The following is a 27,798-nucleotide window of genomic DNA, read 5'->3' on the forward strand; positions in this document are numbered from 1 at the left end:
TGTTTTAGGCACTGGAAATAAAACAGTGAACAGAGCAAACAAAAATTTCTGCCCTCCTGGGACTGTCACTCTAGGAGAGAGAGTCACATGATAAAGAAACTCTACAATGAAGCATACAGTATGTCTGACAGAGATACATGTGATGGAGAACAATAAAGGAAAGGAGGAAGATAGAGAGTGCCCTGGCAGAGGTGGGAGTCATGCATAGTGCAATTTTATTTTATTATTATTTTTTTAAAAAATAAATAAACAAATTTATTTATTTATTTATTTATTTTTGGCTGCGTTGGGTCTTCGTTGCTGCGCACAGGCTTTCTGTAGTTGTGGCGAGCGGGGGCTACTCTTCATAGCGGTGCGCGGGTGTCTCATTGCAGTGGCTTCTCTTGTTGCGGAGCTCTAGGTGCACGGGCTTCAGTAGTTGTGGCTCACAGGCTCTAGAGCACAGGCTCAGTAGTTGTGGCACATGGGCTTAGTTGCTCCGCGGCACGTGGGATCTTCCCGGACCAGGGCTCGACCCCGTGTCCCCTGCATTGGCAGGCGGATTCTTAACCACTGCACCACCAGGGAAACCCAGTGCAATTTTTAAAAGAGCAAATCAGTAAAGAGGCTAAGGAAGTATTCCTGACATATGGGGGGCTCTCAATATATATTTTTTGATGTAGCAAACAAGTGCTCAGATGGATGGATGGATGGATGGATAGATGGATGATTGAATGGATGGATGGATGGATATAGAGGCATGGATGGATGGATGGATGAATGGATGGATAGATGGATAGATGGATGAATGGATGGATGGATGGATGGATATGGATGGATGGATAGATGGATGGTTGAATGAATGGATGGATGGATACAGATGGATGGGGATGGATGGATGTAGATGAATCGATGGATGGATGGATAGATGGATGAATAGATGAATGGATGGATGGATGAATGGATGGATGGAGATGGATGGATGGATATAGATGGATAGATGGATGAATGGATGAATGGATGGATGGATAGATGGATGGATGGATGGATGTAGTTGGATGGATTTGGATGGATGGAGATGGATGGATGGATGGATGGATAGAAGAATAAATAGATGGATGGATGGATGAATGGATGGATGCAAGAGGAAGGATAAGTCCTACCCCCCCCCCCCATAGATTTGTGCTTCCTTTGAGAGCCTTAGTGTGCCTGAATATTTTCATACCCCCATTTCATGAGTCAATGTGGATCACCCTAAGTGCGACCTTACTTCATGTAGTCTCTGGAGAGGGAGAGCCCCTCCCTGTTGGTGAGAGCCAGCATACAACTAACTGGCTTGGAACAGGAATGCGCCTGGCAGTGTGCAAGTTGAGTTGGAAGTAAATTGTTGCCAACTGTTCCGGGGAGAGTTTGCCTGTCATTCACTCCACCTTGGTTTTCTCATTATGGACCTGGTTCTGAAAGCCCTGAGGGTTTGCCTGCTCTGTCCCTCTGGGAGCCTGGTCCCTTCCAGATCCTTGCCATTGAAAGTTTCCTCCTTAGGGAAATTTACATGTCATTTTCTCCACTATAATCTCTCAACCCCCTCCAAGATGGGATTTAATACCCCTTGACAAGCATCTGTGGCTCTTTGTACTTATTCTGTATTGAACCTGTCTCTAGATTCTAATTGCTTGTTCATTCTTTTTCTTCCTTCCCAAACTAGAAGTGCCTAGAAGGCAGAGGCTGTCATTTCCACTGTTGAGACTTGGTCCCTTGTAGAGGGTACTTTTGAAATAAGTGTTAAATGAGTGTGGCACGTGCGTTTGAGATTTTCTTTGGGGTTGGCTGCCTTCAGGCCCAGCCCAATTTCTCCAGATCCTCTGTGCGCACTGATTTAGGTTCCTGGAATCTCAGAATGAAATCTCCAAATAGGCAGTGAGAAACCCTCCCTGCTGAGTCTGTAAGGAAATCTGTCTTTCTGATTCTTCCAATGAAGGAAGAAACTAATTGAATGTAAACTCATTACATCTCTGAAGCACTTTGAAAATTTCCCCACGATTTAATTATGATGAAATTCTCAGGATGTAGTCATGCCAGGAAATGTCTCAAACCATCAGCCATGTGGGCTGAGCTCAGGCAGGAGGCCCTGGGCCCCGAGAGGTAAAGCCTTTTTCTTAGCAGACATGTACTCTGGTGTTACAACGAGCCCTGGAGTCACCTGGCTTGGGTTCGGTCCTGATTTCTCAACTTACGAGCTGTGTGAGCTTGGGCTAGTTACTTAGACTTTGTAAGCCTCAGTTTCCTCATCTGTTAAGTGGAGATCATAGTATTGTCTCCATCATAGGGTTGCTATGCAGATGAAATGAATAAATGTATTTGAAGCACTTAGCACAGTGATTGGCACATTGCAAATGTCCATTGTCTGTTGATCATTCTTATGTCATGTCAAGGGAAATGGTGGAGGACACATGAGGAGTTTGGGATTGATATACATCAGTGAACTTGGGTATTATGGTTTTGGAAGAGTTTTCCTCCACTCTGTGGTTCTTGGTGTTACTAAGCATCCCTCTTATTCATACCCAGGAGACGCCTCCAAACCCCTCTTCTCAGCAACATGCTCTTCTGTACTTTCTTTGTTCACACATAATTTTAAAAATGGGATCATGCCATACATAATGCTTAAAAACGTGTTCTTTCACAATAAATCTTGAACTTTTTCTTGTTATTTTGGGGGTTGCATGGTACTCCATTACACAAATGGACCATAATATTTGTTTTCATCTTTATTGAGGGATAATTGAAGCACATTACACTGCACACATAACCGTGGTATTTTTCACTAATGACTTTTTGGACTTATAGGTGGGGCTCAATTTTTGGAACCATTGTTTATTTTTAATCAGAGTAATAGATGCACCCATGTAGAATGAGTAAATGTTAATAAAAGGCTTAGAAAGAAAAAAACAGCAGTCCCCTCCATTCCCCGGCCCTGCCCATGGCCCCGTCCTCTTTTCTAGAAGTAATCACTTTTGTCTGTTTCTTGAGAAATTTTCTCCCACATTTCTGAGTAAATTTATTTTGCAATTTCTCGATTTGGAAACCAGTGTCTTTTAGTTCTGGTAAATGCTATTTGATGTTCCTTTAATGGTTTCCCCCACTGGTCCTCTATTCTCTTTTTATTAGTCTTATTAGTTGGCTATTTGATTTCCTGGACCGAGCTTCTCATTTTCCTCTCCTTTCTCCCGGTTTCTTATAAAATCTTGGCTGTTTTATTCTGCATGGTGGGGAGTTTCATCAACTTTAACGCCATAAAAAGAGCAAATGTTGTTTCTGTTGTTGTCTTCAGATTTTCCATTTCTGAAAACGATTTCTTGTTCTCCCTGTTTTTGTTTTTTGTTTTTTTTTCCTCCAGTGTCCTGTGCTTTTTCATGGATATAGTCCATGCATCCATAGCTCTATGATAGTAGTGATAGGTTTTTCTCTTAACAGATGTTGTCTCCCTGAATCCCCTGGGTTCCCTCTGAGAGCCTTCATTTTTCCTGTTTGGTTATTTTCTTCAGTCATTTGCTCTTATCATAGGCCCCTTTTTGTGCTAAGTGTTTTATATGCTTTATTGCACTTAATCCTTAAAACAGCTCTAGGGGATAAGCACTGCCTTGGGGACAGTGTTATGGTCAGGGACTTCAGAGCCACAGTGGCTGGGATTGCATCTTGGTTCTGCTGCTTACTGACTATTGTTAGTGACGACTGTGAATGATGTAACCGCTCTGTGCCTCAGTTTCCCCATCTCTGAAGTAGAGATAATAATAGTACCTGACTCTTAATGTTAGGAGGATTTAAGAAAGTTCCTGGCATACACTCAGTCTTTATGTAAATGTTGTCGTTATTGTTATTAATCCCATTTTACTTCTGAGTGTCACTAGTATTTCCATTTTCCATATGAAGAAATAGGAGCCCTGGAGAGATTTACCCAAGGTCTCCCAGCTGGGAGCTTGACGTGGTAGACCTTGAATTTGAATCAGGTAGTCCAACTCCAGAGTTCTGCCTTCTATCCACTACGCAGTATTGCTTTTCATAGAGAGAGAGACAAAAAAAAAAAAAAACAAAAGATGGGAGATCTGCCCCAGAATTGCTGGTGGGGCTAGCCAGGGTTGCCAGATAAAATACAGGATGGTCAGTTAAATTGGAATTTCAGATAAATAGTATTTAGTATAAGCCTGTCCCAAATTTTAAAAATGTTCATTGTGGGACTTCCCTGGTGGTCCACTGGTTAAGACTTCACGCTTCCAATGCAAGGGGCGCGGGTTCCATCCCTGGTCGGGGAACTAGAATCCCTCATGCTGTGCGGCCAAAAACTTAAAAAAAAAAAAATTCATTGTTTATCTGAAATTCAGATGTAACTGGACGTCCTGTATTTTTATTTGCTAAATCAGGCAGCCCTAGGTGGGATTTTTTTTTTCATCCCCCACCCAGTCCCTTCTTGAGATTCTGCCCCATTACTCTGGACTTGTTGCCCTCCATCTCCCAGGATCACAGCCACGGTACTGATGGCAGTCTCCTGCCTCCCATTTGAGAACCCAGGTTTTCACGTGTGGCGAAAACAAAGTGTGATTTCGTTTGGAACGAGGGGCGGCATCTCTCCTTCTTGACCTTGAAGATCCCGTCCCTAAGCCTCCCTGACGATTTCTTTCGAGCCAGGAGGGAAGCCCCAGAGCCAGTGGTTTGGTGGTTTGTCCCCTCTCTGGAGGGGGATCAGCGAAGCAGCTTAGACCTTGGAGTTTTCTCTCCACGGAGCCAGATGGCTCACTCTTCTCTTCTCCCTCACATGTTCGCGGATCTTGCATGCCAGCCAGACCTGGAGCAGATTGGATCAGCATGAGTGAGTGGTGGTGTTGGGGTGAGGAGGCTTGACCAGCTGGTGCAGTTGTCCATCAATAGGCCAAAGTCAAGAGGGTGCTGATGGGTTGGTGGCTGGGTGCCACGGAGAGGTTGCTTTGGGTAACGTCATGTTCTCACTCTCTTGGTGACCAGCTGGTGAAGAGGTTTGATAAGGACCCCCTCCCCCCGTTTTTTTTTTTAGTCTACATGGAGTTAATGATTTTGGCAGGCTGAGAGATTCTGGGAGTCCTCCCACATCTAGCTTGGCTGAATGTGCCTTGAAAGGACTGATGCATGCTTACACCTCTCTGTTATTCACAGCGGTGGGTCTGTGCGAGAGGAATGGCGAACACAAGCTAAAGGTCTAAATATTATTTGACTTTGGACCATCACGGTTTCATTTTAAGTGTAACTAAGGTCATTGCTGGTAGGCACTCCAGTCTAGGTGGGCATCTTACACACTGTAGTTACTTAGTAAATGTTTGTTGAGTTGAGTTCCACTTGGGAACTTAGATTTGGAGCAGGACTGGGCTTGATGGCTAGTTCTTTTTTTTTTTAATTTTTTATTATTATTTTAAAAAATTTTATTGGATTATAGTTGATTTACAATGTTGTGTTAGTTTCGGGTGTACAGCAAAGTGATTCAGTTATACATACACATATATTCATTCTTTTTCAGATTCTTTTCTCATATAGGTTAACACAGAATACTGAGTTGAGTTCCCTGTGCTATACAGTAGGTCCTTGTTGGTTATCTGTCTTACATATAGCAGCGTGTGTATGTTCATCCCAGGTGCCTGATTTATCCCTCCCCCGCAAGTTTCCCCTTTGGTAACCATAGGTTTGTTTTCAATATCTGTAAGTCTGTTTCTGTTTTGTAAATAAGTTCATTTGTATCATTTTTTAAAATTAGATTCCACATATGAGTGATAGCATATGATATTTGTCTTTCTGACTTACTTCACTTAGTATGATAATCTCTAGGTCCATCCATGTTGCTGCAAATGGCATTATTTCATTCTTTTTTATGGCTGAGTAATATTCCATTGTATATATGTATTGATGGCTAACTCTTTTTCAGCTCTTTTTTCCTCTGTTTTTGGCAGAGGAAGTTAGAATTAGGTTGTTGGTTGGTAAATTCCAAGGCCAGATATGTCTTGGGTGGTCGTCCTAGCTTTAAGGCACTTAACTACAGTGTAGGACCTCACCAGTGGAGACCTGTGGTCTCTGAGAATGGATGCTGGGAGATCCTCTGCGACATGATTGACAGATTCTTCTAACACTGCCGGCACTTAGTGTTTAAGAATAGCCTGACTCTCAGCTCCAGACCTGGGCCTTGCAGGTGCTTGGTGATTGTGTGGGATGACCCAAGCCTATCCCCAGAGGAACCGTTTTAGGGTGGACCCTGGAAGCTGGATGCACAGTATACCGTCTGTGGTGCAAATATGGCTCATTGGAATCTGGGGCAGCCTTCCGAAGAGTTAAAAAAAAATGACTACAATTTACATGTAATAATATACCCAGATCTTCAAGTGTCAGCCCAAACAAAGGGTTTTGACAATTGTATACATCTGTTTACCCACCACCCAAAATGGGATCAAAAACATTTTTGTCACCCCAGAAAGAACTTCTGTTACCTAAGTCAGTTCTGCCTCTCCTCAGGCAACCACTTTGTAATTTCTATCACCATAAATGGGTTTTGCATATACTTGTGCTTTAAAAGGAATCACACAGGGTAGGGCTGTGTGTGTGTGTGTATTTATATACAGGCTTCTTTCACTCAGTGTAATGAGTTTGAGACTCCTCTATGTCGTTATGATATCCGTAGTTCTCTTTTTATTGCTAAAAATATTGCTTATAATATTTCATTTTATAAATGGACTACAGTGGGTTAGTCCATTCTGCTGTGGATGGCCATTTGGGTTCTTTCCAGGTTTAGGCTCTGAGTAAAGCTACTGTGAACATTCCTGTGTAAGTCTTTGTGTGGACGTATGTTTTCATTTCTCTTGGGGCAGGTCTCTAGGAGAGGAATTACTGGGTCATAGGGTAGACTTTTTTTTTTTTTTTTTTAAGCTCAAGTGCTCTTTCCTAGTTTGGAGAGCACATGCAAACTGGTAGGCCAGACCCCTGCACATCATTTTCACCGGGTAGGTTGTAGCTAGCAAGACTTAGGTCACTCAAGTGAATCTGCCTCAATTAATAGCTATCATTGAGGCTGAATGTAAATGATTATAATTTTGAGCTGTTAGGCTTCATTTTGTAAAATTATATGAAGCTGGTATGTCATGAGGGCTTTTTTTTTTTTTTTTTTTTTTCCGGTACGCAGGCCTCTCACTGTTGTGGCCTCTCCCATTGTGGAGCACAGGCTTCGGACGCGCAGGCTCAGCGGCCATGGCTCACGGGCCCAGCCGCTCTGCGGCATGTGGGATCCTCCCGGATCGGGGCACGAACCTGTGTCCCCTGCATCTGCAGGTGGACTCTCAACCACTGCACCACCAGGGAAGCCCGTTATGAGGGCTTTTTGATAAAAGATTAGTTACAGGTAGAGCCCCCCTGTGAATTGGATTCAGGCTTGAATCATGACTAAGAATTGCCATGCTGCATCGGAGAGCTGAGTCAATGCGGAATTTATGTGGCCACCCAGCGTTGGCTTCTGATGGGTGACTTGATACTGAATGGACGTGGGCGGCCTCATTCTGGAGGGTCGCATGCTGGTTTCTCCTTTCCTCCCCATCCCTCTGCTTCCATTCTGGTCAGGCCTTCACTGTCTCCTGTCTAGATCATGTCAGTAGCCCGGCACCTGGGCTGTTGGTTTCCCATCCAGGAGAGTCTGTTCCAGTAGTTGTAGAGGGGCCCTGGCAAACTTATAGAGACAGAGGGTAGATTAGAGGTTACCAGTAGTTGGAAAACTCCAGGCGATTCTACTGTGCAACCAGAGCAGGAAACAGCTCGCTCATTGCCTTGAGGCCAAGCCGTTTTGCCAGGCTTCTTATTATACCCAACTATCTCATGGGACCCCTGCCAGGCGGGTCACCCTGCAGTGCCCACAGCGTAAGCTTTGGCAAGCTTGCCTCCTGGACTGCTTGCACGGATCTTCCCAAGTAGAGGGTCACACCTTTATTTTCCTTTCCAAACCATGTCCAACTTTCAAGAGCCCTTCACCACATTTTCTTTCGTGTTTTATTTTTTATTTTTTTATTTTTTATTTTTTTTGCTGTACGCGGCCCTCTCACTGTTGTGGCCTCTCCCGTTGCGGAGCACAGGCTCTGGACGCGCAGGCTCAGCCGCCGTGGCTCACAGGCCCAGCCACTCCGCGGCATGTGGGATCTTCCCGGACCGGGGCACAAACCCGCGTCCCCCACATCGGCAGGCGGACTCTCAACCACTGCGCCACTAGGAAAGCCCGGTGTTTTATTTTTTAACAACATTGTCATCTCCTTTCTTGGAATGACAGCAGGCTGTCTTCATTTGTCACTCTTGATGCCTTTCAGACGTCTTCTGTTGCCTCTCTCATTGTGGGACATAGCCAGTTCCTTGAAGGCAGGACTCAGATCAGCCTTTGTATCCTTTCTTCCTCCCTCCCAGCCCCCTAGGGTCTAGCATAATGTTGGTCATGGAATAGTCACTGATTAGGTACTTGTCGATTGACTTTTATAAATTAATTTAACATCTGATATGGAGACAGAACTTAGAGGCATTACCTGGCTTCCGTAGTTTTGGAGCAATTGTTGCCTTGATTTATATGGATTGCAAGTTTGTGCCCGTTCCTTATTTATGCAGTGGCCTTCTTGGGGTAGAGTCCATGTTCATGTGCTTCAGCAAACATTTAAGAAGGACCTAGTCTGTGGCAGGCTCTGAGTTGGGTGCTGTTATTTTTGAACTCTTTCTGTCTTCTGTAGACTTCCATGTGTATCTTCTTTAGAAGCGTACTCATTGAATAGCTGATACTGATATTCAGTGTGTTGTCAATAATCTTTGTGCAATAATTTCCTCCCCCTTTTTTACTAAGAGGGAAATTTTGTTCTGTAGCTTGGATTTTCTTCCAGTCTTTAAACTGTCATTACTGTCATAAAAGAAATGCTTAATTGCACCCATCACGCCAGACTATTCTGATGTAGCCCTTAAGAAACTCTCCACAAATTCATGTATATTTCCAGAGCTGAAATTATCCTCAAATGAGCACTTAAGCAGAAATGAAAAGGTTTGCCTGCTGTGGGTTAGGTGTTTAGCTGATTGTTTTTTATTTATTTATTATTTTTTTAGCTGATTGTTTTTGATTATTCTATGCCGGTACCCCTGATACCAGAGGGAAATTAATAGCATTATAAAATATGGATCCCTGTGGCATTTTGCATGATATTTTGAGAAAAAGAATCATAGGAGTTCTGCTAGGTTTGGGGAACTATGGAAGGGGAATGGGGGATTTTACCCTCAGGCAACTTGAGAAAGAGCTTGCAAATGTCTGCTGCTTTTTTTTTTTTTTTTTTACATTAAAACAACTTTTAAATTTTATTCGTGTATAGTTGATTGTTTGCTGATTTTAAATGTCTCCTCCTCCGAAAGTCCCATTTGGCCTTTTGGTGTCAAGGCTGCGATTTAGGAGCCTTCAACAAAAACACACAGTCCAGACGGGTGTCTCATTATCATGCAGAAACACGGCCGAAAATTCAGTTTTTGTCCATAGGATCTTTTTCCCGCATTGGGTTTTCACTGTGAATTCAGGGTCTTCTATGGTTAAAACATTAAAAGAAATCGTATACATTTATTTATAACATTTACTTATATATTTACATATTTTAAAATCATATTATCAATTTATTAAAGAAAGTTTCTCCCCAAGATATATGCACGTATCGTTTAACAAGTCAGATTGCTTTACGGGGCTTGTAATAAAGAGGTCTGCCGACCTTCCCCACCCCAATTCCTACTTAGGGATAGTGTGAATAGCCATTTTAGCTGTTTCTTCACTTTTTTTTTGCCTCTACATTGCTCAACTGCATGCTACTCTGACGTTTCTTGACTTTTTCAGCTTTAAACATCTCCCGTGATTTCTTTGCGCGGAAGATGAGGATCTGGTTCTCTTATCCCCACCTGCATCCTACACTGCAGATACATTATATTTTTTAGGTTAGTTCAGTCGTCCGATAGTCACAGCTTAAAAATGGAATATTGGGCTTCCCTGGTGGTGCGGTGGTTGAGAGTCCGCCTGCCGACGCAGGGGTCACAAGTTCGTGCCCCAGTCCGGGAGGATCCCACGTGCTGCGGAGCGGCTGGGCCCGTGAGCCATGGCCGCTGAGCCTGTGCGTCCGGAGCCTGTGCTCCTCAACGGGAGAGGCCACAGCAGTGAGAGGCCCGCGTAATGCAAAAAAAAAAAAAAAAAAAAAAGGAATATTGTTCAGCCTTAAAACGGAATGAAATTCTGACAATGTGGATGAATCCGAAAAGCATTATGCTAAGTGAAATAAGCCAGACACGAAGGGACAAATACTGTAGGATTCCTCAGATATGAAGTGTCTAGAATAGGCAAATTCATAGAGACAGAGAGTAGGTTAGAGGTTACCAGTGGCTGGAGGGAGGGGAGATGGGCAGTTATTGCTTCGCGGGGTTACAGAGTTTCTGTTTGGGTTTTGGAACTAGTGCTGATGGTTGCACCACTTTGTGAATGTAATTAACGCCACTGAATTGTCTAGACTTTAAAATGGCAAATTTTCTGTCGTATATATTTGACCACACAGAGAAGTACATTGGTTAGTAATAAACAATAGCGTACATTGTTAAGACTGTAAATGGTGTTCACTTCTTGCCTTTCTTGTGCAATTTTGGTGTTTTCCAGAGTTAGTGATGGTCTCCTTTTTTCCCTTTGCCTAGTTTTTTGGGCCTGTCATTAATCGGCCACCAGTCTCCCACTGAGAAGTGTAAACTCTCCCCTGCGCACATTCAAGCCTATAGGGCTCTGCACTCTGCTCTTCCCCGGAGCTCTCCAGCCCCTCTTCCCGTCTGGGGTCTAGTTCTCCGAACCTGTTGAACTGTCGCTTTGACATCCTTGTTTACCACCAACCTGGGGATGCCCTTCATTCCTCTCCCCTGTCATCGACGTTCTTGTTTTACTCCCTCATACCATGGAGCAAACACATCCTTGAGTATCTTCCTGATAAGGGGCGTCAGGGAGGTAAGTCTATAGCTTCCCCAGAAGCAGAGCCTGACGTGGGGACACCTGCGCAAGGAATATAGGGAACATGAGCTCTGGGGGGAACAGCCCTCAGGGAGTCAGGGTGGATGGGCTGGGGAAGAGGCTGGGCTGAGATCGGAGTATGCTGGGCCCTCCCATTCAGCATGTAGACTTTCCCTTTCTCCTCCTGTTCTCAGTGTGGTACCCACCCCTTAGCTGGCGGGGGTCCATGAGTGTCTGGTGCCGTGGTTGCTTGGCCGCATGGGATACAGGAAGAATCTTGGGGTGCCATGGCTTCTGATGCAGGCTTTCCACCAGTCCTCTTTATTGGCCCATTTCCAGTGGCTCCAGGGCCTTCCATCCCTGCGCTGTTCTGGGGTTCTGTGGGGTGAACCCCCTTGCTTCCACTGGGCTTAGGTGTCAGCCTTCTTGGGGGGGGGTCAGTCAGTCATTACCTGCTCTCTCTTTTAGCTTCCGAAACCCCATGACTGCCGTCTCCTCTCGGTCCTTTTGTCTTTGTCGTTGAATTCCTCCTCATCCCTTTACTTTCACCCTATTTGGGAGCGAGCAGCTTGTGTTCCATCAGCCGTGTTTAACTAGAAGTTCTACAACTTACGTTTTGTGACATTCAGAAATGCACTGGGACTGACACGTTAGCATAGCAGATACTGCTAGTTAAACACAGTCGACATTGAACATTATACTTAGAGGGGAATTACTCTCTGAGTAGATGTACTGAGTAGGTGATATTCTGAGCATTATTGTTTTTATTTATTTATTATTTTTTCAGAGGAATGGACCATTGATTCCTCTCAGCAAAATCGGCAGATGAAGCAGTTCCCCCCAGTTGCTGAAGTGCCATAGGATGAGAGTCAGTAGTTTACCTGTGCATGCAGGGGTTGCACCACAGGAGGCGAAACGCAAAACTGGCAGATCAGGTTTACAGGGGACCTGCTGGTACAGCTGCCTGTCCCTTCCTCCAGAGGGAGGTCTTCTTCATTAAGGAGTTCTCTTCCAAGCAAGCGGGTAAGGAGTTTCTAGGTTAGTATGCTGGAGTACAGGCACCTGTGTTAGGAGAGGAGAGAAGAGTTTTCATCTCCAAATCTTTCTAGGATGTATTATCTCTAGCTCGCAAAAGCATGTTTGCTTATCAGACATGTTCTTAGCTCAGAAGGCCTGGTCTGCGTGGTCATGGAGAAATCCCTGGAACATCATCTCCCAATACTACTATGATTTGGGGGTCATTTTGTCTAAATTTTTTTTTCCTACTTAAAATCAAAATACTTACATTAATTCGCACTTAAAATATTTCTTTTTCAAAAAAGCAAAACTCTATGACCCGCCCTAAAGATATTTCTTTTTGTTGCTGTTGTTGGATATTGCTTTTATTTTTTATTGAATTTTATTTTATTTATTTATTTTATACAGCAGGTTCTTATTAGTTATCTATTTTATACACATCAGTGTATATATGTCAATCCCAGTCTCCCAGGTTATCCCACCCCCCACCCCCCTGCCCCTTGGTGTCCATACGTTTGTTCTCTACATCTGTGTCTCTATTTCTGCCTTGCAAACCGGTTCATCTGTACCATTTTTCTAGGTTCCACATATATGTGTTAATATATGATATTCGTTTTTCTGACTTACTTTACTCTGTATGACAGTCTCTAGGTCCATCCATGTCTCTACAAATGACCCAATTTCATTCCTTTTTATGGCTGAGTAATATTCCATTGTATATATGTGCCACATCTTCTTTATCCATTTGTCTGTTGATGGGCATTTAGGTTGCTTCCATGACCTGGCTATTGTAAATAGTGCTGCAGTGATCATTGGGATGCATGTGTCTTTTTGAATTATGGTTTTCTCTGGGTATATGCCCAGTAGTGGGATTGCTGGGCCATATGGTACTTCTATTTTTAGTTTTTAAAGGAACCTCCATACTGTCGTCCATAGTGGCTGTATCCGTTTACATTCCTACCAACAGTGCAAGAGGGTTCCCTTTTCTCCACACCCTCTCCAGCATTTGTTGTTTGTAGATTTTCTGATGATGGCCATTCTGAGCAGTGTGAGGTGATACCTCATTGTAGTTTTGATTTGCATTTCTCTAATAATTAGTGATGTTGAGCAGCTTTTCATGTGCTGCTTGGCCATCTGTATGTCTTCTTTGGAGAGACGTCTATTTAGGTCTTCCGCCTATTTTTTGATTGTGTTGTTTGTTTCTTTAATATTGAGCTGCATGAACTGTTTATATATTTTGGAGATTAATCCTTTGTCCATTGATTCGTTTGCAAATATTTTCTCCCATTCTGAGGGTTGTCTTTTCTTCTTGTTTATAGTTTCTTTTGCTAGGCAAAAGCTTTTAAGTTTCATTAGGTCCCATTTGTTTATTTTTGTTTTTATTTCCATTACTCTAGGAGGTGGGTCAAAAAGGATCTTGCTGTGATGTTTTTAAAGAATTTGAAACATGTAAGTGACAGAACACAGCTTCAGGATTAAGGGCTTGGCCTGGGTTTCAAGTCCCAGCTCTGTCACTTCCAGCTGGGTGCCCTTGGGAGAGTGACTCACCATCTGTTAAATGAAGCCTTTGGTCTAGGTAGAGCCTCCTAAAATCCCTTTCAACTCTGTAAGAGTGTGATTATATCAGTAGACTATTCAGTGGAGTGTCCATGAAGCTCTGGAAGTTCTGTCAACTTCTTTCCACACCTGAGAAAAACTCCATTTTTTTTTTTTTTTTTTGCGGTGCGCGGGCCTCTCACTGTTGTGGCCTCTCCCGTTGCGGAGCACAGGCTCCGGACGCGCAAGGCTCAGCGGCCATGGCTCGTGGACCCAGCCACTCCGCGGCATGTGGGATCTTCCCAGACCGGGACACGAACCCGTGTCCCCTGCATCGGCAGGCGGACTCTCAACCACTGCGCCACCAGGGAAGCCCCCAAACTCCATTATTTTAAACAATCACTCATCCCGTGTTTGTCAAAGGAGGGAAGGCATTGGAGTATGAGCCTATACAGTACTTGATTTGGAAGGTGACATCACTTTAAAACTTAGGTAATAGACTAAAAAGGGAGTGTTGAATCACTTCCTGATTACGCCTCCTTCCAACGTCTCCGCCCCCATTGCTCCCTTTCCTTAGCAAGGATAACGGAGCACTCATCTGGGCCACAAAGAGTGAACAGCTGCTCCATCCAGGACCACTCAGATGGGTGGGACCAGCATGCAGAGGTGCTCGTAGCACAGCCCTGATCCTAGAAGAGGGGTAGAGGGTGAGGTGGGGAGGAGGGTGAGAGCCCGCTGAGCAGAGGCGTGCTCGGGGAGAGGGAAGAGTCCAGCACAGCACAGCTGCAACACGTACTTCCTGCCAGGAATTGGATAGGTGCGGTATACGCATTGCCCCATATAATTCTTAAAACAACCTTGTTAAATAGTTTATTGCCCCCATGTTTAGTTTTCTCGAAACTGAGCTGCAGAGAGCTTGAGTTATTTGTCTAGGGCTCCCCAGCTAGTAAGTGGCAGAGCCAAGATCCAAACGCCGACCTGATTCTAAATCCTGCGTGTTCCCATCCATGATATACGTGGACTCAGGCAAAGGGTGTAGGATGCTTGGAAGAAAGGGCATGAGAGATGGGTCTTGATTTTTTTGCAGTTTCACAGGTGGGAGTGCCTGGGCCAAGGCAGGGGGGCTGGAGGGTGCGGCACACAGTCGGGGATGGGGGCAGTGGTACAAGACAGGGTTCTAACGGGTGGGTAGGCCAAGCTCAACTTTTTAAAAATTAAGTTAGGGCTTCCCTGGTGGCACCGTGGTTGAGAGTCCGCCTGCCGATGCAGGGGACACGGGTTCATGCCCCGGTCCGGGAAGATCCCACATGCCGCGGAGCGGCTGGGCCCGTGAGCCATGGCCGCTGGGCCTGCGTGTCCGGAGCCTGTGCTCCACAATGGGAGGGGCCACAACAGTGAGAGCCCCACGTACCGCAAAAAAAAAAAAAAAAATTAAGTTAAAATTCACATAGCATTAACCATTTTACAGTATGAGATTCAGCGGCAGTTAGTACATTCACGGTGTTGTGCAACCATCCCTTCTACCCAGTTCCAGATATATATATATATATATTGGCTACACCACGTGGCATTTGGGATCTTAGTTCCCCGACCAGGGATCAGACCCATGCCCCTGCAGAGGAAGCGCGGAGTTTAACCCATGGGCCACCAGGGAAGCCCCACCTCCAAATATTTTCCTTCCCCCCACAGGAGACCCTGTATCCATTAGGAACTGCTCCCACCAGCCCCTGTCAATCACTAATCTGTTTTCTGTCTGTGGACATTTCAAAGCAGTAGAATCCTATGTAACCTTTTGTGTCTGGCTTTTTCCACTTAGCATGTTTCCAAGGTTCATCGTGTTGTAGCATGTCTCGGTCCTTCACGTCTTCATGGCTGAAAAATATTCCATCAGATGGAATATTCTGTCTCTCCATTCATCTGTTGATGGACCTCTGGGCTGTTTCCATCTTTTGGCAATTAGGAACAGGTCCAAGATCAATTCTTTCAATTAACTCAAGCCGTTCATTCATTCGCTTGCCCATCCGTAGAGATGGACATTGAAGGCATGACAGTGGCTGAGATGCCATGGGAAGCACGTGAAGAAGAAGAGAGCTGAGGTGGGGTTCAGCCTTGGGCCTGGGGAGAATCGAGGAGCACACACGGCTTCTCAAACACCAGCTGGCCTGAGACCCTCTCTGTCCAACCTTCAGATTTCTGAGCCCTGTGGTAGACCAACCAAAGCGGCCAGTGACCGAAGTTAGACATTCAGTCCATGTTTTGTTTATTTCCTCCTTAGGTCTTTTTTTCAGGAGCTGTTGTTATTAAAATGCTCACTCCCTTCGGCGTCTTTGATTACTGAGCAAAAAATTGAGCTGCTGTGGTCTTAGGGACATTTAGCTGGAGGATGGGCTCCAACACAAGCTTTCCCATGGCTCATTTGATTGATTGGGCGTTACATTTTCTTTTGGGGAATAAAGAAGCAAAAAGGACTTTGGGGTGCAGCGAGGCCCCTGTCACGTGTGCGGGAACCTGATTATGCATTCCTTTTATAGACGGAGGCAGGAAGGGGGAGGGACGATGGCCAGATCCTCATGTTTACGTCTGATATCTTTAGGTCTGGTGCTGCTGATGCTGAGTCCAAGCTCGTACTGCTCACGGCACAACAGGCCAGTACATCGAGAGACGAGGTGCTGGGGCAAGGAATAGTGTCTTTATTCAGAAAGCCGTCAGACTGAGAAAATGGTGGACTAATGTCCCAAAGAACCATCTTACCCTAGTTAGAATTGAGGCTTCTTTTATACTAAAAGGGGAGGGGGTGTGGTTGGTTGTGGCCAACTTCTTGGTGTCAGAATCCTCTGTTCTTGCAGCTGCCCACAGTAGGTCAGGTCATGATGTTCCTACAAGCCTCCCTTAAGACAGATGTTATTCTCTGTTCTGCAACTTTTTACCTCTATATGAATGGAAAAGTGTTAGTCAGAGTCCTGAGAATGGACTATCCTGTATATTTCAAGCTATGGGCAACATTCTTAACTTGTAGCAAATGCAATAGAATACATTTTTCTTTTTCTTTTTTTTAGATCCCATATATATGTGTTAGCATATGGTATTTGTTTTTCTCTTTCTGACTTACTTCACTCTGTATTTTCTTTTTCTTTTTTTTTTAGATCCCATATGTATGTGTTAGCATATGGTATTTGTTTTTCTTTTTCTGACTTACTTCACTCCGTATGACAAGACTCTAGGTCCATCCACCTCACTATGAATAACTCAATTTCATTCCCTTTTATGGCTGAGTAATATTCCATTGTATATATGTGCCACATCTTTATCCATTCAGCAGGAATAAAGCGATAGACGTAGAAAATGGACTTGAGGACATGGGGTGGGAGGGTGAAGCTGGGGCAAAGTGAGAGTAGCATCGACATACGTACACTTCCAAATGTAAAATAGTTGGCTGGTGGGACGCAGCAGTATAGCACAGGGAGATCGGCTGGGTGCTTTGGGATGACCTAGAGGGGTGGGATAGGGAGGGTGGGAGGGAGGCTCAAGAGGGAGGGCATATGGAGACATGGGTATGCATATGGCTGATTTGCTTTGTTGTGCAACAGAAACTAACAGTATTGTGAAGCAATTATACTCCAATGAAGATCTATTAAAAAAAAAGCAATAGAATACAAAGGTTAAAGTAAAGGAAACAGATCCAATATAGAGTCAGGTTTGTCCTTCCATATCACACTGCCAACCCAGTTTGCCTTTATAAGCAGGGCTGCAGCTGCAGGAGGACTTTTGGTATCTACCATCTGGAGTCATAAAGGGACTGGTTGGCAGTGACTTGTTTTTTGAGTTCATTCCCTGAAGTCTTGGGCCCAGTGATTACCACCTCCTCTTTGCTAGACTATCCCCTCCAGGCCCTGCTTCTTAGGGGTAATTGAAGGTTAATCAGATATACTACTTCCTGCTTCTGTATCAGCTAGTTAATATGTCACTACATCTAGATTTTAAAAAATGCCTAACATTTAAAGGAGCTTTGTTAGTGTTGACGGTTTCAGGGAAGTCACCAATGTTGGGGGATTATTAAAAAAAAAAAAAAAAGGTTTATCATACAATCCAGCAGTCACACTCCTTGGTATTTACCCAGATGAACTGAACAGTTATGTCCACACAAAAATCTGCACACAATATTTATAGCAGTTTTATTCATAATTGCCAAAACTTGGAGGCAACCAAGATGTCCTATAGTAGGTGAATAGATAAATAAACCGTGGTCCATCCAGACTATTATTCAGCCCTAAAAAGAGCTATAAAGCCATGAAAAGACTTGGAAGAATCTTAAATGTATATGACTAAGTGAAAGAAGCCAGTCTGAAAAGGCTGCAATACTGTACAATTTCAACTATAAGGCATTTTGGAAAAGGCAAAACTATGGAGACAGTAAAAAGATTAGTGGTTGCCAGGAGTTGCAGGGGAGCAGAAAGAGACGAAAAGGTGGAACACAGGATTTTAAGGGCAGTGAAACTACTAGTTGTGATACCAGAATAGTAGATACATGTCATTATGTATTTGTACAAACTCATAGAATGTACAACACTAAGAGTGATCTCTAATGTAAACTGAGGGCTTTGGATGATAATGAGGTGTCAGTGTAAGTTCGTTGATTGTAACAAATGTACCACCGGTGTAGGATGTCAGTAGTGGAGAGGCTGTGCATATGTGGTACAGGGGGCCTATGGGTATCCTCTGTATTTCCTGCTCAATTTTGCTGTGAACCTAAAACTGCTCTAAAAAAAAAAAAAAGGTAACGTATGCCTTTGTATGCTGTGTTAGTTTTCTGTTGCTGCTGTAACAAAGTACCACAGGTGTAGTGGCTTAAAACGACTCAAATGCATCCTCTGACAGTACTGGAGGTTAGAAGTCCAAAATGGTTTTAACTGGGATAAAATCAAGCTGGCAACAGGGCTGTGTCCCTGCTGGAGGCTCTTGGGAAGACTCTGTTTCTTTGCCTTCTCCGGCTTCTAGAGCTCACCACCCTTCCTTGGTTCATAACCTTTCCTCTATCTTCAAGCCAGTGGCAAAGCGTCTTCTAGCTTCTCCTTTCTGACTACGACCTCTGCTTTTATCATCACATCTTCTCTCTGACGCTGACCCATGTCCCTTTCTCATAAGATTCCTTGTGATGACACTGGCCCCACCCACACCCAGGATCATCTCATCTCAGAATCCTTAGCCACAGCTGCAGAGTCCCTCTTTCCATGTAAGGTGACATATCCACAGGTTTTAGGGATTATGATGTGGTCCTCTTTGGGGAAGAAGTCATTATTTTGTCTGCCACATATGCCCTTTAATTAATTAATTAATTTTAATAAACTGATTTTATTTATTTATTTTTGGCTGCGTTGGGTCTTCATTGCTGCGTGAGGGCTTTCTCTGGTTGCAGCGAGTGGGGGCTGCTCTTTGTTGCGGTGCACGGGTTTCTAATTACGGTGGCTTCTCTTGTTGTGGAGCACGGGCTGTAAGTGTGCAAGCTCCAGTAGTTGTGGCACGTGGGCTCTAGAGCGCAGTCTCAGTAGTTGTGGCGCACGGGCTTAGTTGCTCTGCTGCATGTGGGATCTTCCCGGACCAGGGCTTGAACCCGTGTCCCCTGCATTGGCAGGCGATTCTCAACCACCGTGCCACCAGGGAAGTCCCCACGTATTTCCTTTAAATAAACTTTTTTGGGGGCCCTATCGTCATTTCAGACAGGCAACCCAATCTCTTTTCTCTCTCTTTCTCTCTTTTTCTTTTTTGGCTGTGCCATGCGTCTTGTGGGATCTTAGTTCCATGACCAGGGATCGAGCCTGTGCCCTCGGCAGTGAAAGCGTGGAGTCGTAACCACTGGACTGCCAGGGAAGTGCCCAGGCAACCCAATCTCATTTCAAGATTGATCCTTGGTCATGTTCCAGTTTATGTGGGAGACAGGGAGGCTGGCGAGGAAAAGAAATGAAGGAAATCCATTTGGGTTCTGGATTTGACTGGAAGGATAAAGGATCATTGAGTCTCAAAGAGGGGACCCACCTGAATCGTCTGGGATGCCTTTCCATTTCAAGCATCCCAGATTCTGGCAAACCCTCCCTTGAGAGGCACATCCCTTCTGCCTCACCTTGCATCACTTGTCCATGAGAGTATTGTATATTGCTCCCGTGCAGGGGACAGAAAAAAGATTGGTACCCAGTGATGCACAGGGATGGAAAGGAGCTTTGACAGAAGAGGTTGGACTTGGTGTTGAGAAGGCGATGGGGATCCGAGGCTGGGGAAGTACCCCAAGTGACAGTGACAAGGATGGGATGTGGGGAGGGACTGGAAGATGAGGTGAGTGGCCTTACTGGTGATATGGTCTAAATGGGAGGCCCTGAAACATGCAGGGATAGAGGTTGCTGGACATGCCTGTGCCTTTGTGCTGGTCATCCTTGGTGGGAGCTTACTGTGAATGGCAGTTACGGAGGGTTGTTGAATTCTAAAGCAAGTGAGACAAAGTCCAGTAAAGGGATGGATCAGCCCCTGGCGTAGCGAAGGCTGCCACAAGCTTCCTTTGGTGGTCCCATGGAACTGAACTGATGAGCCGTTTTCATTGTTTCTGGGAATCTCTGAGGCAGGTGCAATTTTCTACGGGTGGCGCTCAGACTTTTGCTGGGAGAGTCCAGTGCCAAACCGGTGACTGTGTGTAGATGATGCATCAAAGAAGAGAAATCATTTTCTTTTTGCACGGATTTGTTCTTTATTGTTGCATTCGCAATACCTGGTTCCATCACCCTGAATGTTATTTTGGAGACGGATGATGCAGATTTTTTTTAAAGGCAAGGCATAGTTAATTTTAGAAACCCATTCAGTATTTTATATGTTAGTGCTGACTGTCATACGGTTGCAATGGGTAGTGGGTGTGCTCTAGCCAAGATGTCATGGTGTCTGTAAGAGTAAACAACTGTGGATGAGTGTTTCCTTCACTAAATGCTGGAGAACCTTTGATCAAATTGACCTCCCCGAGATTTGAGTCCAGCTTCAGTTCTCCCTTTTCCCTTTTGTTTTTCGCCCTCATTGAGGTGATGATGGTCCCACTTTGCTCAGTTCCCTGGATCTGCCACTTCCTGGCTCTGTGACCTTGAGCAAATGATCCTATTACTTTGAGATTCAATTTCTTTATCTACAGATAGCAATAGAAAACAACATCTTCCTCCCAAAGCTGTTGGGATGGATAAAATAAGATATCAGATGTGAAGCTTTGGTCCCTGGAACTAGTAGGTGATCAGTAAATATAAGTTCCCTTCTTCCTTTTTAGAGATGAGAAAATTGATGAGACCGAGTTGACATAGTCTCACTGGTTGTCTTCAGATATGTCAAGGGCTGTCACATATCACAGGGGACAGACACCTTCCTTTAGTGCTCTGGAGAGCAGATGTGGTGCGAAGAGGTAAAAACCGAAGGGAGACAGATTTCAGCTCTACCTAAGGAAGAACTTTGTAGTAATTAGAGCCGTCTCATGTCCAAGGTAGTGGAGCTCAGGAAGTAGTGAGCAGTCTGGTCCTGGTGGTATTCAGTTAGCACAGAATTTCTCAACAGTGCCGCTCACCTTTGGGACCAGATAATTCTTTGCTGTCAGTGGCTGTGATGTGCATTGTGAGACATTTACCAGCTTCTCTGGCCTCTGCTCACTAGTTGCTACTAGTAACCTCCCCCTCACCTCCAGCCCTACTTGTGACAACCAGAAATGTCGCCGGCAGTGGTTGAGAACCACTGAATTAGAGGCTAGATGACAGCAAACTAGACTCCCTCTTCCCAAGGTCAACTCCATCCTACCCCAAACTGAGTTCTTCACAACATTAGAATTCTCAGGGTGGCTTTGTGCTTTGGGATAGTACCTACCACCCAGGATTAAAGGCCTAACCCAGGTGACACTGTGGGGTTCAGTCTGGGCCATAGAGAGCGAGGGAAGTCCCCACTTGGAAGGCCTTCAGGGGATGGTTTAATGGTTTGCTTCTTATCCTGGTTTTACAGGTCATGCTGGCCGCTTCCTATTGGTCGCTCCTGGCCCCAGCGGTGGAGATGGCTACGTCCTCTGGTGGCTTCGGTGCCTTGGCCTTTTTCCCTGTGGCTGTCGGCTTCACCCTCGGAGCTGCGTTTGTCTACCTGGCTGACCTCCTCATGCCTCACCGGGTGAGTACCACCCCGCTTTGGGCTCTTGTGTCAGGATGTGTCTAGCTCTGTGCCATAGATTTACTTCTGTTCAAACTTGACATGCCAGCTCGTGTCTATGTTAAGTAGCCAGTGATATCGAAATAGATATTTCAAGCCATTGAGGGCTTTTACCTGGAGGAACGGAATTGTGACTTAATGCCTAAAAGAAAATAAGCTCTAGGTCGTCTGACTCATCATCTCCTTAGTTACTACATTTTGATACGTTCAGATTTTAAATATCAGATCTCATTATAAATAACAGAGTACAGCTGATGTCGTGTGGTGCAGCGCTATACGAGTGGACCTAGACACTGGGGGAAGGGAGTGCCCATGACGGTGGTCCTGACTCTTAGAGAGCTTATGATGTCACCAGGGAGATGACAACACACCCATCTACAGCATAAGACTGTCGACAAAGCATCGCATGCACAGGGCTTATTCATAGGAGGGTGAGGTGGGGAGACCGGGCAGTAGGGCCTTGGGCTGCGCTCACTTCTGCCATGAACCGGTTATGTGTCCCTTCTCCCCGCTTTTCCTTCTTACGACTTGAGAGTAACTCCCTTTAGGGGCTGCCAAGTGAAAACTAAAAAATTTGAAAAAGGCACCAGAATTGGGGTGTGCCAGCGATTTAGCTTTTTTTTTTTTTTTTTTGCCTAAATAGTGCTGGTGGGTTGGGTTTGGGGGATGAGCAGGTACTTGCTTACAGAGAAGCACAAAATAAACCACAGCCTGAAGTCTGGCTGTGGTCACGGAGCAGAGAGAGCCGAGGCCAGGCCGCGAGATCCTGACCCAGCGCCGTCGGCTAAAACCGGGTCGGCTGAAGGGTGGACGTCAATAGGACCCAGCGCGGGCATAAGTCACCTTCGCAGATGCAGTGTCCCAGCAAGTCCCCGAGGTGGGCAGAAGGCCCCTGACAGACCTGAGCTGGTGCCTGAATCCTCTGTTCACCCAGGGTGGGAGGACGCACGGGGGGGACTGTGTCGAGGAGCTGAGTTTCTCTGCTGGGTCGCTGTGGGCAGGGTCAGGTCGGGCTCACTGGAGTCGTCTGGGCATGTACCCCAGGAGGTAGGCTCACAGCCTTCCCCCGGCCCACCTGCCTTCTTCTCCATTGGAACGTGGCCCAGACACTCATGAGAAACTGATTACTCATGTCCCAGGATGGCCAGCCTCTGGCCCAAACAGCTGGATGTGATGGTTGGTTGGACAGCCGTGATGTTGTCTCGGAGGTGTGTCATTCTTGTTCATCGAAAGCGTGAACGGCCGTGTCGGTTTCTGCCCCCTGGGCCCTTTGCTTCCTTGTTGTCAAGGAACATCTGCTTGCTAATAGCTTTGAGAGGTCCTCAGTGTGGATTGCCATATTCTGTTCTCAAGTCTGCCCTGGTTATCTGTAAACTTGCTGCTGGAGTGTATTCTACTTGCCCTGGCAGGAAAATCTGGCAGCCAGGGGCCTTAACTCCTGAGCAGCAGACAGGGGGGGCTGGCTCAGCTGCTGTGCACAGCCCCTGCTGGTCTCATTAGGCTCTTCCCACCTAGGCCCACCTGGGCTTCTAAGGCAGTATCTTGCAGAGGGCTCTTTGCAATTGTGAAGGGTCACCCTTCCCTGATACTGGGGCCAGGGAGTGGGGGCCAGGTGTATTTGACCAGCTGCCTGAATGTAGCAGCTATCTCTGGGCAGTGTAAATAGTCATTCGGCCAATTTGTTCTGTGCAGCAGTACTTTTTTTTTTTTTAACCTTTTGCTTCCTGTTTGTTCTACTATATGCTTTGAATACAGAGAAGATCCCAGGGGAAAGTCTTGGATAGACTGCACAGAAAATTAGGCCTGGCTGGGGAGCGGTGGGTGAAGTTAATGGGTTTTGATCTTGAGTCCGTGTGGTTGACTGAGCAGCCAAGGGGAATACAGTCCTCTGTCGGGGAGAAAGCGGGGGCTAGAATTTGCTTTCAGAATGCTTGCTGCGATTGGAGTTTCAGAACCAGGAGTTCTGTGGGTCAGTTCAGACTGAGATCTTTTCAGTTTCCTGTTCATTCCGCCTTATGACAGAGCCCCACCCTGCAGCAGGTGGCCCAGGAAAAGGATGAAGTCGTGAGAGCAAAAGGCTTTGGCTGTGCTGGGGATGGAGGGGCTCATCCTGCAGAACAGGCCCCAGGGGAAAGGGGGACCTGCCTGCAGAAAACCCCACGGCCTCCTTCCTGTCTTCTGGGAGGACCGTGCATGGAGCTTGACGGGGTGAGAGGAAGTGACTCAGTCTCTGCCTTATTTTACCTGCAGAAGTGAGCCAGTGCAGGAGTCCGCTCAGCACAGACGTGTGGTTTGAGCGATTCTGACATTGACTCGTGACCCTCCAAGCACAGGTGCCACCGCCTGCCCACGTCAGAGATGTCCATCCTGGTTATACTTACACGTTCAGGGTGGCGAGACTCTGGGTGGGTGGGAAGGAAATGGTTAACAACCAACCCTGTTCTCCAACTCCATTTCCGTTCATTCAGCCCTTCTGATGTATTTGTGCCCCTTTTGGAGCGGGAGCACCATATTGCTCATGAAAAGGGTTTTACTCATAACAGCCTGTCAGGTTGAGCCCACTGTAGCTGTGTTAACTTCGGATGCATCAAATCGCTCCCTGAAAGGGTATTTATTTTCATGTATTTATCTGGGGATAGAGTAGAAAAGGCTCAAGCAGTAACTGTTAATGGGAAATGAGCTGACAGGGTTTTACAGAGGCTTTGCCAAATGATATCTTAATGAGAGGGCGAGAGAGGCGGGGTAGGCGAGGAAGGTGCAGTCCGCCAGGAAGAGGCCTGACAGGAGGACGCTGATGGCGAATGCGGCTCGGGCCAGCCTGAGCCCAGCACTCCCCTTGGATGGTTCTAGGGAGAAGGGGAATGGACCTTGAACAGCTGTTTGGAGATACTGACATTTTTATGACCTTTGCAGTTTGCTTCTATATAAAGTTAAGGATGGCAGTGGGTGGGAAGACTTCACCTTTAGTTTAAAACTGTGATTTTCTACTGGTGGGTAGAGGGGAGAGGAGGAGGAGGGTGGATGTGTGTCACCATGGCCTTGTGTGTTTTTAGTCATGTTAGTATTACATCAACACAGCACAAAAATCTCGTTATAAAAATTAAACAAAATTTAACGTGACACTCCTTTCTTGCTATAGACTGTGTCCTCCCAAAATTCCAATGCAGTGGTATTTGGAGGTGGGGCCTTTTGAAGGTGACCAGGTCATGAGGGTGGGAGCCCTCACGAATGGGATTAGTGCCCCGATAAAGGAGCCCATTCTGCCACATTGGGACACGTACACACTGTTTGTGAACCAGGACGTGGGCTCTCTCCAGACACTGAATCTGCTGGCACTTTGATCTTGGACTTCTCAGGCTTCAGAATTGCCAGAAGTAAATTTCTGCTGTTTATAAGCCACCCAGTCGATGGTAATTTGTTAAAGCAACCTGACTGGGGTAAGAGGCTCCCCTGTTCCCGTACTCTTCCCAAACCAGTCAACCATTGTCATCAGTTTAGTGGGTATCCTTCTAGATTTTTCTCTTTTCTCTTTTTTTTTCTTTAAGAAAACGAATTATGTTGTGTCCTGTAAATATCGAAATATAAACACTGTCCCCTATGCTTGTATTGTTCAAGTATGCTTTAAATCAACTCTATAGCTACATGAATCCTGACTCATTTATTTAGGCTTCTCTTCCCTTTGCTTATGTACGTGCATGCGTATATTTCACACAGTTGGAACCGTCTGTGCGTTCTCTTGTGTGTTATTTTTAAAATTTGAAACGATTTTTATCTACAGTCATTTTAGTACATATACCGCATCCTTCCATCTTGCTCTGTGCTTCTGCTTATGTATATATGTCCCTCTGGGAAATGTCATTTTGTTGTGTGTCTCCTGAAAAACAAGTGGTAACATCTTGGCTGTGTTGTTGACACTTGCTTTTCCAGCTTTGCTTTACATCTTGGCAACCTTCTTTCTGGGAGATGTGTGTTCCCCGCCCCCTCCCCTCCCTCTCTTGGGATCTGACATCCGCAGAGACTGCCCAAGGACTGCAGGGGGAGGGAAGGTAGTGGTGTCTGACTCTGCCTGAGACCCTCGGGCGGGGCATCACAGCTGACGGCCCCGCCCAAACGTGCTCCGGGGCAGGAAAGTCAGCAAGCGATAGGGGTGCGACCTTCTCCTCAGTGCCCTCCTTCACGTATCTGTGTCCCAATCCTGTTCAGTTTCTCTTAGTTTTCGCTGTGATGGCAAAGAAGATGCCTCCACTAAAAACTTAAACGAGCAGGATGTGCGCATACCTTTAATAAGCACCTAACTATTGCTGGTGTCAATTTCTGGCCACTGGAGTCGCTGTGAGGGACCAGGTATGACAACTGTTTGGAAGTGACAGGTGATTATTTTCCCCCTCAGGGGTGATGCATGTTTTCCTCCTCTTCATAGATCCTTTCCATCTTTAGCGTTGTGATTCTGATTCTACTACTTTACGAACGAATACCTAACAGAGGAGGTAGGGGGTGGGGGAATGGCAAGAATCGCTACAGAAGGAGAAATCGCAGTGGCATCCACCTGTAGAGTCCATAGCATAATTCTGATATTATCAGATAAGCCCAGCTAGCTTCACAGTGAAAACCGGCTCCCTGCCTCAGTTTTAGCATCTCCTTTCTTTTGCTTTGCTGTGGTTTGAGATCTGCACTTCTATTTGATGCTCTAAGGTGCATCATGGGATTGATGGATGGTTGACATTTCAGGTGGCCTGGAGAGAGCCTCCGTCCAGCTGAATCACCGGGTTCCTCCAGCGTGGGGACGTGACCGTGTCATCAGAGGAGGCTGGGCGCGGGGGTGGATCGGGTGGCCCCGTTGTCTGGGAAACCAGGTGGAAGAGGGATGAGGTTTTGCAGACAGCCCTTTTGCTTAACTGTGTACCCATCTGTCCTCATTTTCTAGGTCTGCCATAACAAACCACCACAGACTGGGTGGCTGAAACAACAGAACTGTATTTCCTCACAGTTCTGGAAGCTAGAAGTCCAAGATCAAGGTGTTGTCAGGTGCCTCCTTCTAACCGTGTCCTCACGTGGTCTTTCCTCTCTGTGGGCATCCATGGTGTCACTCTGTGTGTCCAGATTCCCACTCCTGATAAGGGCAGCAGTCAGATTGGATTAGGGCGCAGCCTAAGGGCCTCCTTTTAACTTCATCGCCTCTTTGGAGACCCCACCTCCAAATCCAGCGACATTCTGAGGTTCTGGGGGTTAGGGCTTCAGCATTTGAATTTGTGGGGTTGGGGGGAGCAATTCAGCACATAACACCATCCTCTCCGTTTCTTTTGATATTTATGGTACTAAGATTGAGAGATAGCTCACCCTGTGGATATATGGAGGCCCTCAGTTCAGGCACTGGGTGTTCCGAGCAAGAGCAAGCTGGCACTTGATCGGGCACGCTGAGTGGGCAAAGCTCGCTAATGAATACACGACGCTAATGAATACTTCAGTTTCTAATGGAGCAAACCCGCGAGCTTGCTGGCATTGGAAGCCGTGGCTGGTGAGTCCTGGGCTGGGGAGCGTTGCCAAAACCTTGTCGTTCAGATGAGTCACCGACAAAGGAGCATTGTGAATCTTTTGTGAAAGCCAGTTTATTACATCACACTGGGGGGCTCTTGGCCCACTGATGCTGCAGGCCCTTCACAATGTGGTATTTGTAGAGAGCTGGCATTCAGGTCCCCCTGGATCCCAAGCACCCATTTCCAAGGTGCATGTGGAAGCCATGGCCGAGGTTGCTTCTTTTGCCTTTCGATGCATCCTGCAGCCTCCTGTGACTTTTAGGAAGATGCTCGGGTGTCGGTTTTGGTCCCGTTGGCATGCAGAGGGGCTCAAAAGGGGGTTGAGGCAGTCTCCTAGTGTGGTGTGCTTGCTGATTCTCAGGGAAAGCAGTGGGTTAACCATCCTGTGGATGCCTTGCTCTGTGCATTTACCTGCTGGGAACGCATATCACAGACTCCCTTCCTCTCCACTTGCTCCCTTTGATTTCTAAGGCTGGCGGGGGCGGGGGGCTGCTGTTC

The 27,798-nt window shown here is 46.0% G+C and overlaps 1 protein-coding gene across 4 annotated transcripts in view; it reads left to right on the forward strand.

Moving 5' to 3' along the window:
- Positions 1-27,798, forward strand: part of SLC39A11 (solute carrier family 39 member 11) — a 290,857-nt gene that overhangs the window by 23,340 nt on the left and 239,719 nt on the right. For all 4 annotated transcript variants that reach the window (XM_082605176.1, XM_082605177.1, XM_082605178.1 and 1 more), the window contains one exon: positions 21,569-21,727. In XM_082605176.1, coding sequence (XP_082461302.1) covers positions 21,569-21,727 — 159 coding nt within the window. The remainder of the gene's footprint in view (positions 1-21,568; positions 21,728-27,798) is intronic.

The sequence above is a fragment of the Mesoplodon mirus genome (genome assembly GCF_964341445.2).
Source record: "Mesoplodon mirus genome assembly, chromosome: 18".
Lineage (NCBI taxonomy): Eukaryota > Metazoa > Chordata > Mammalia > Artiodactyla > Ziphiidae > Mesoplodon > Mesoplodon mirus.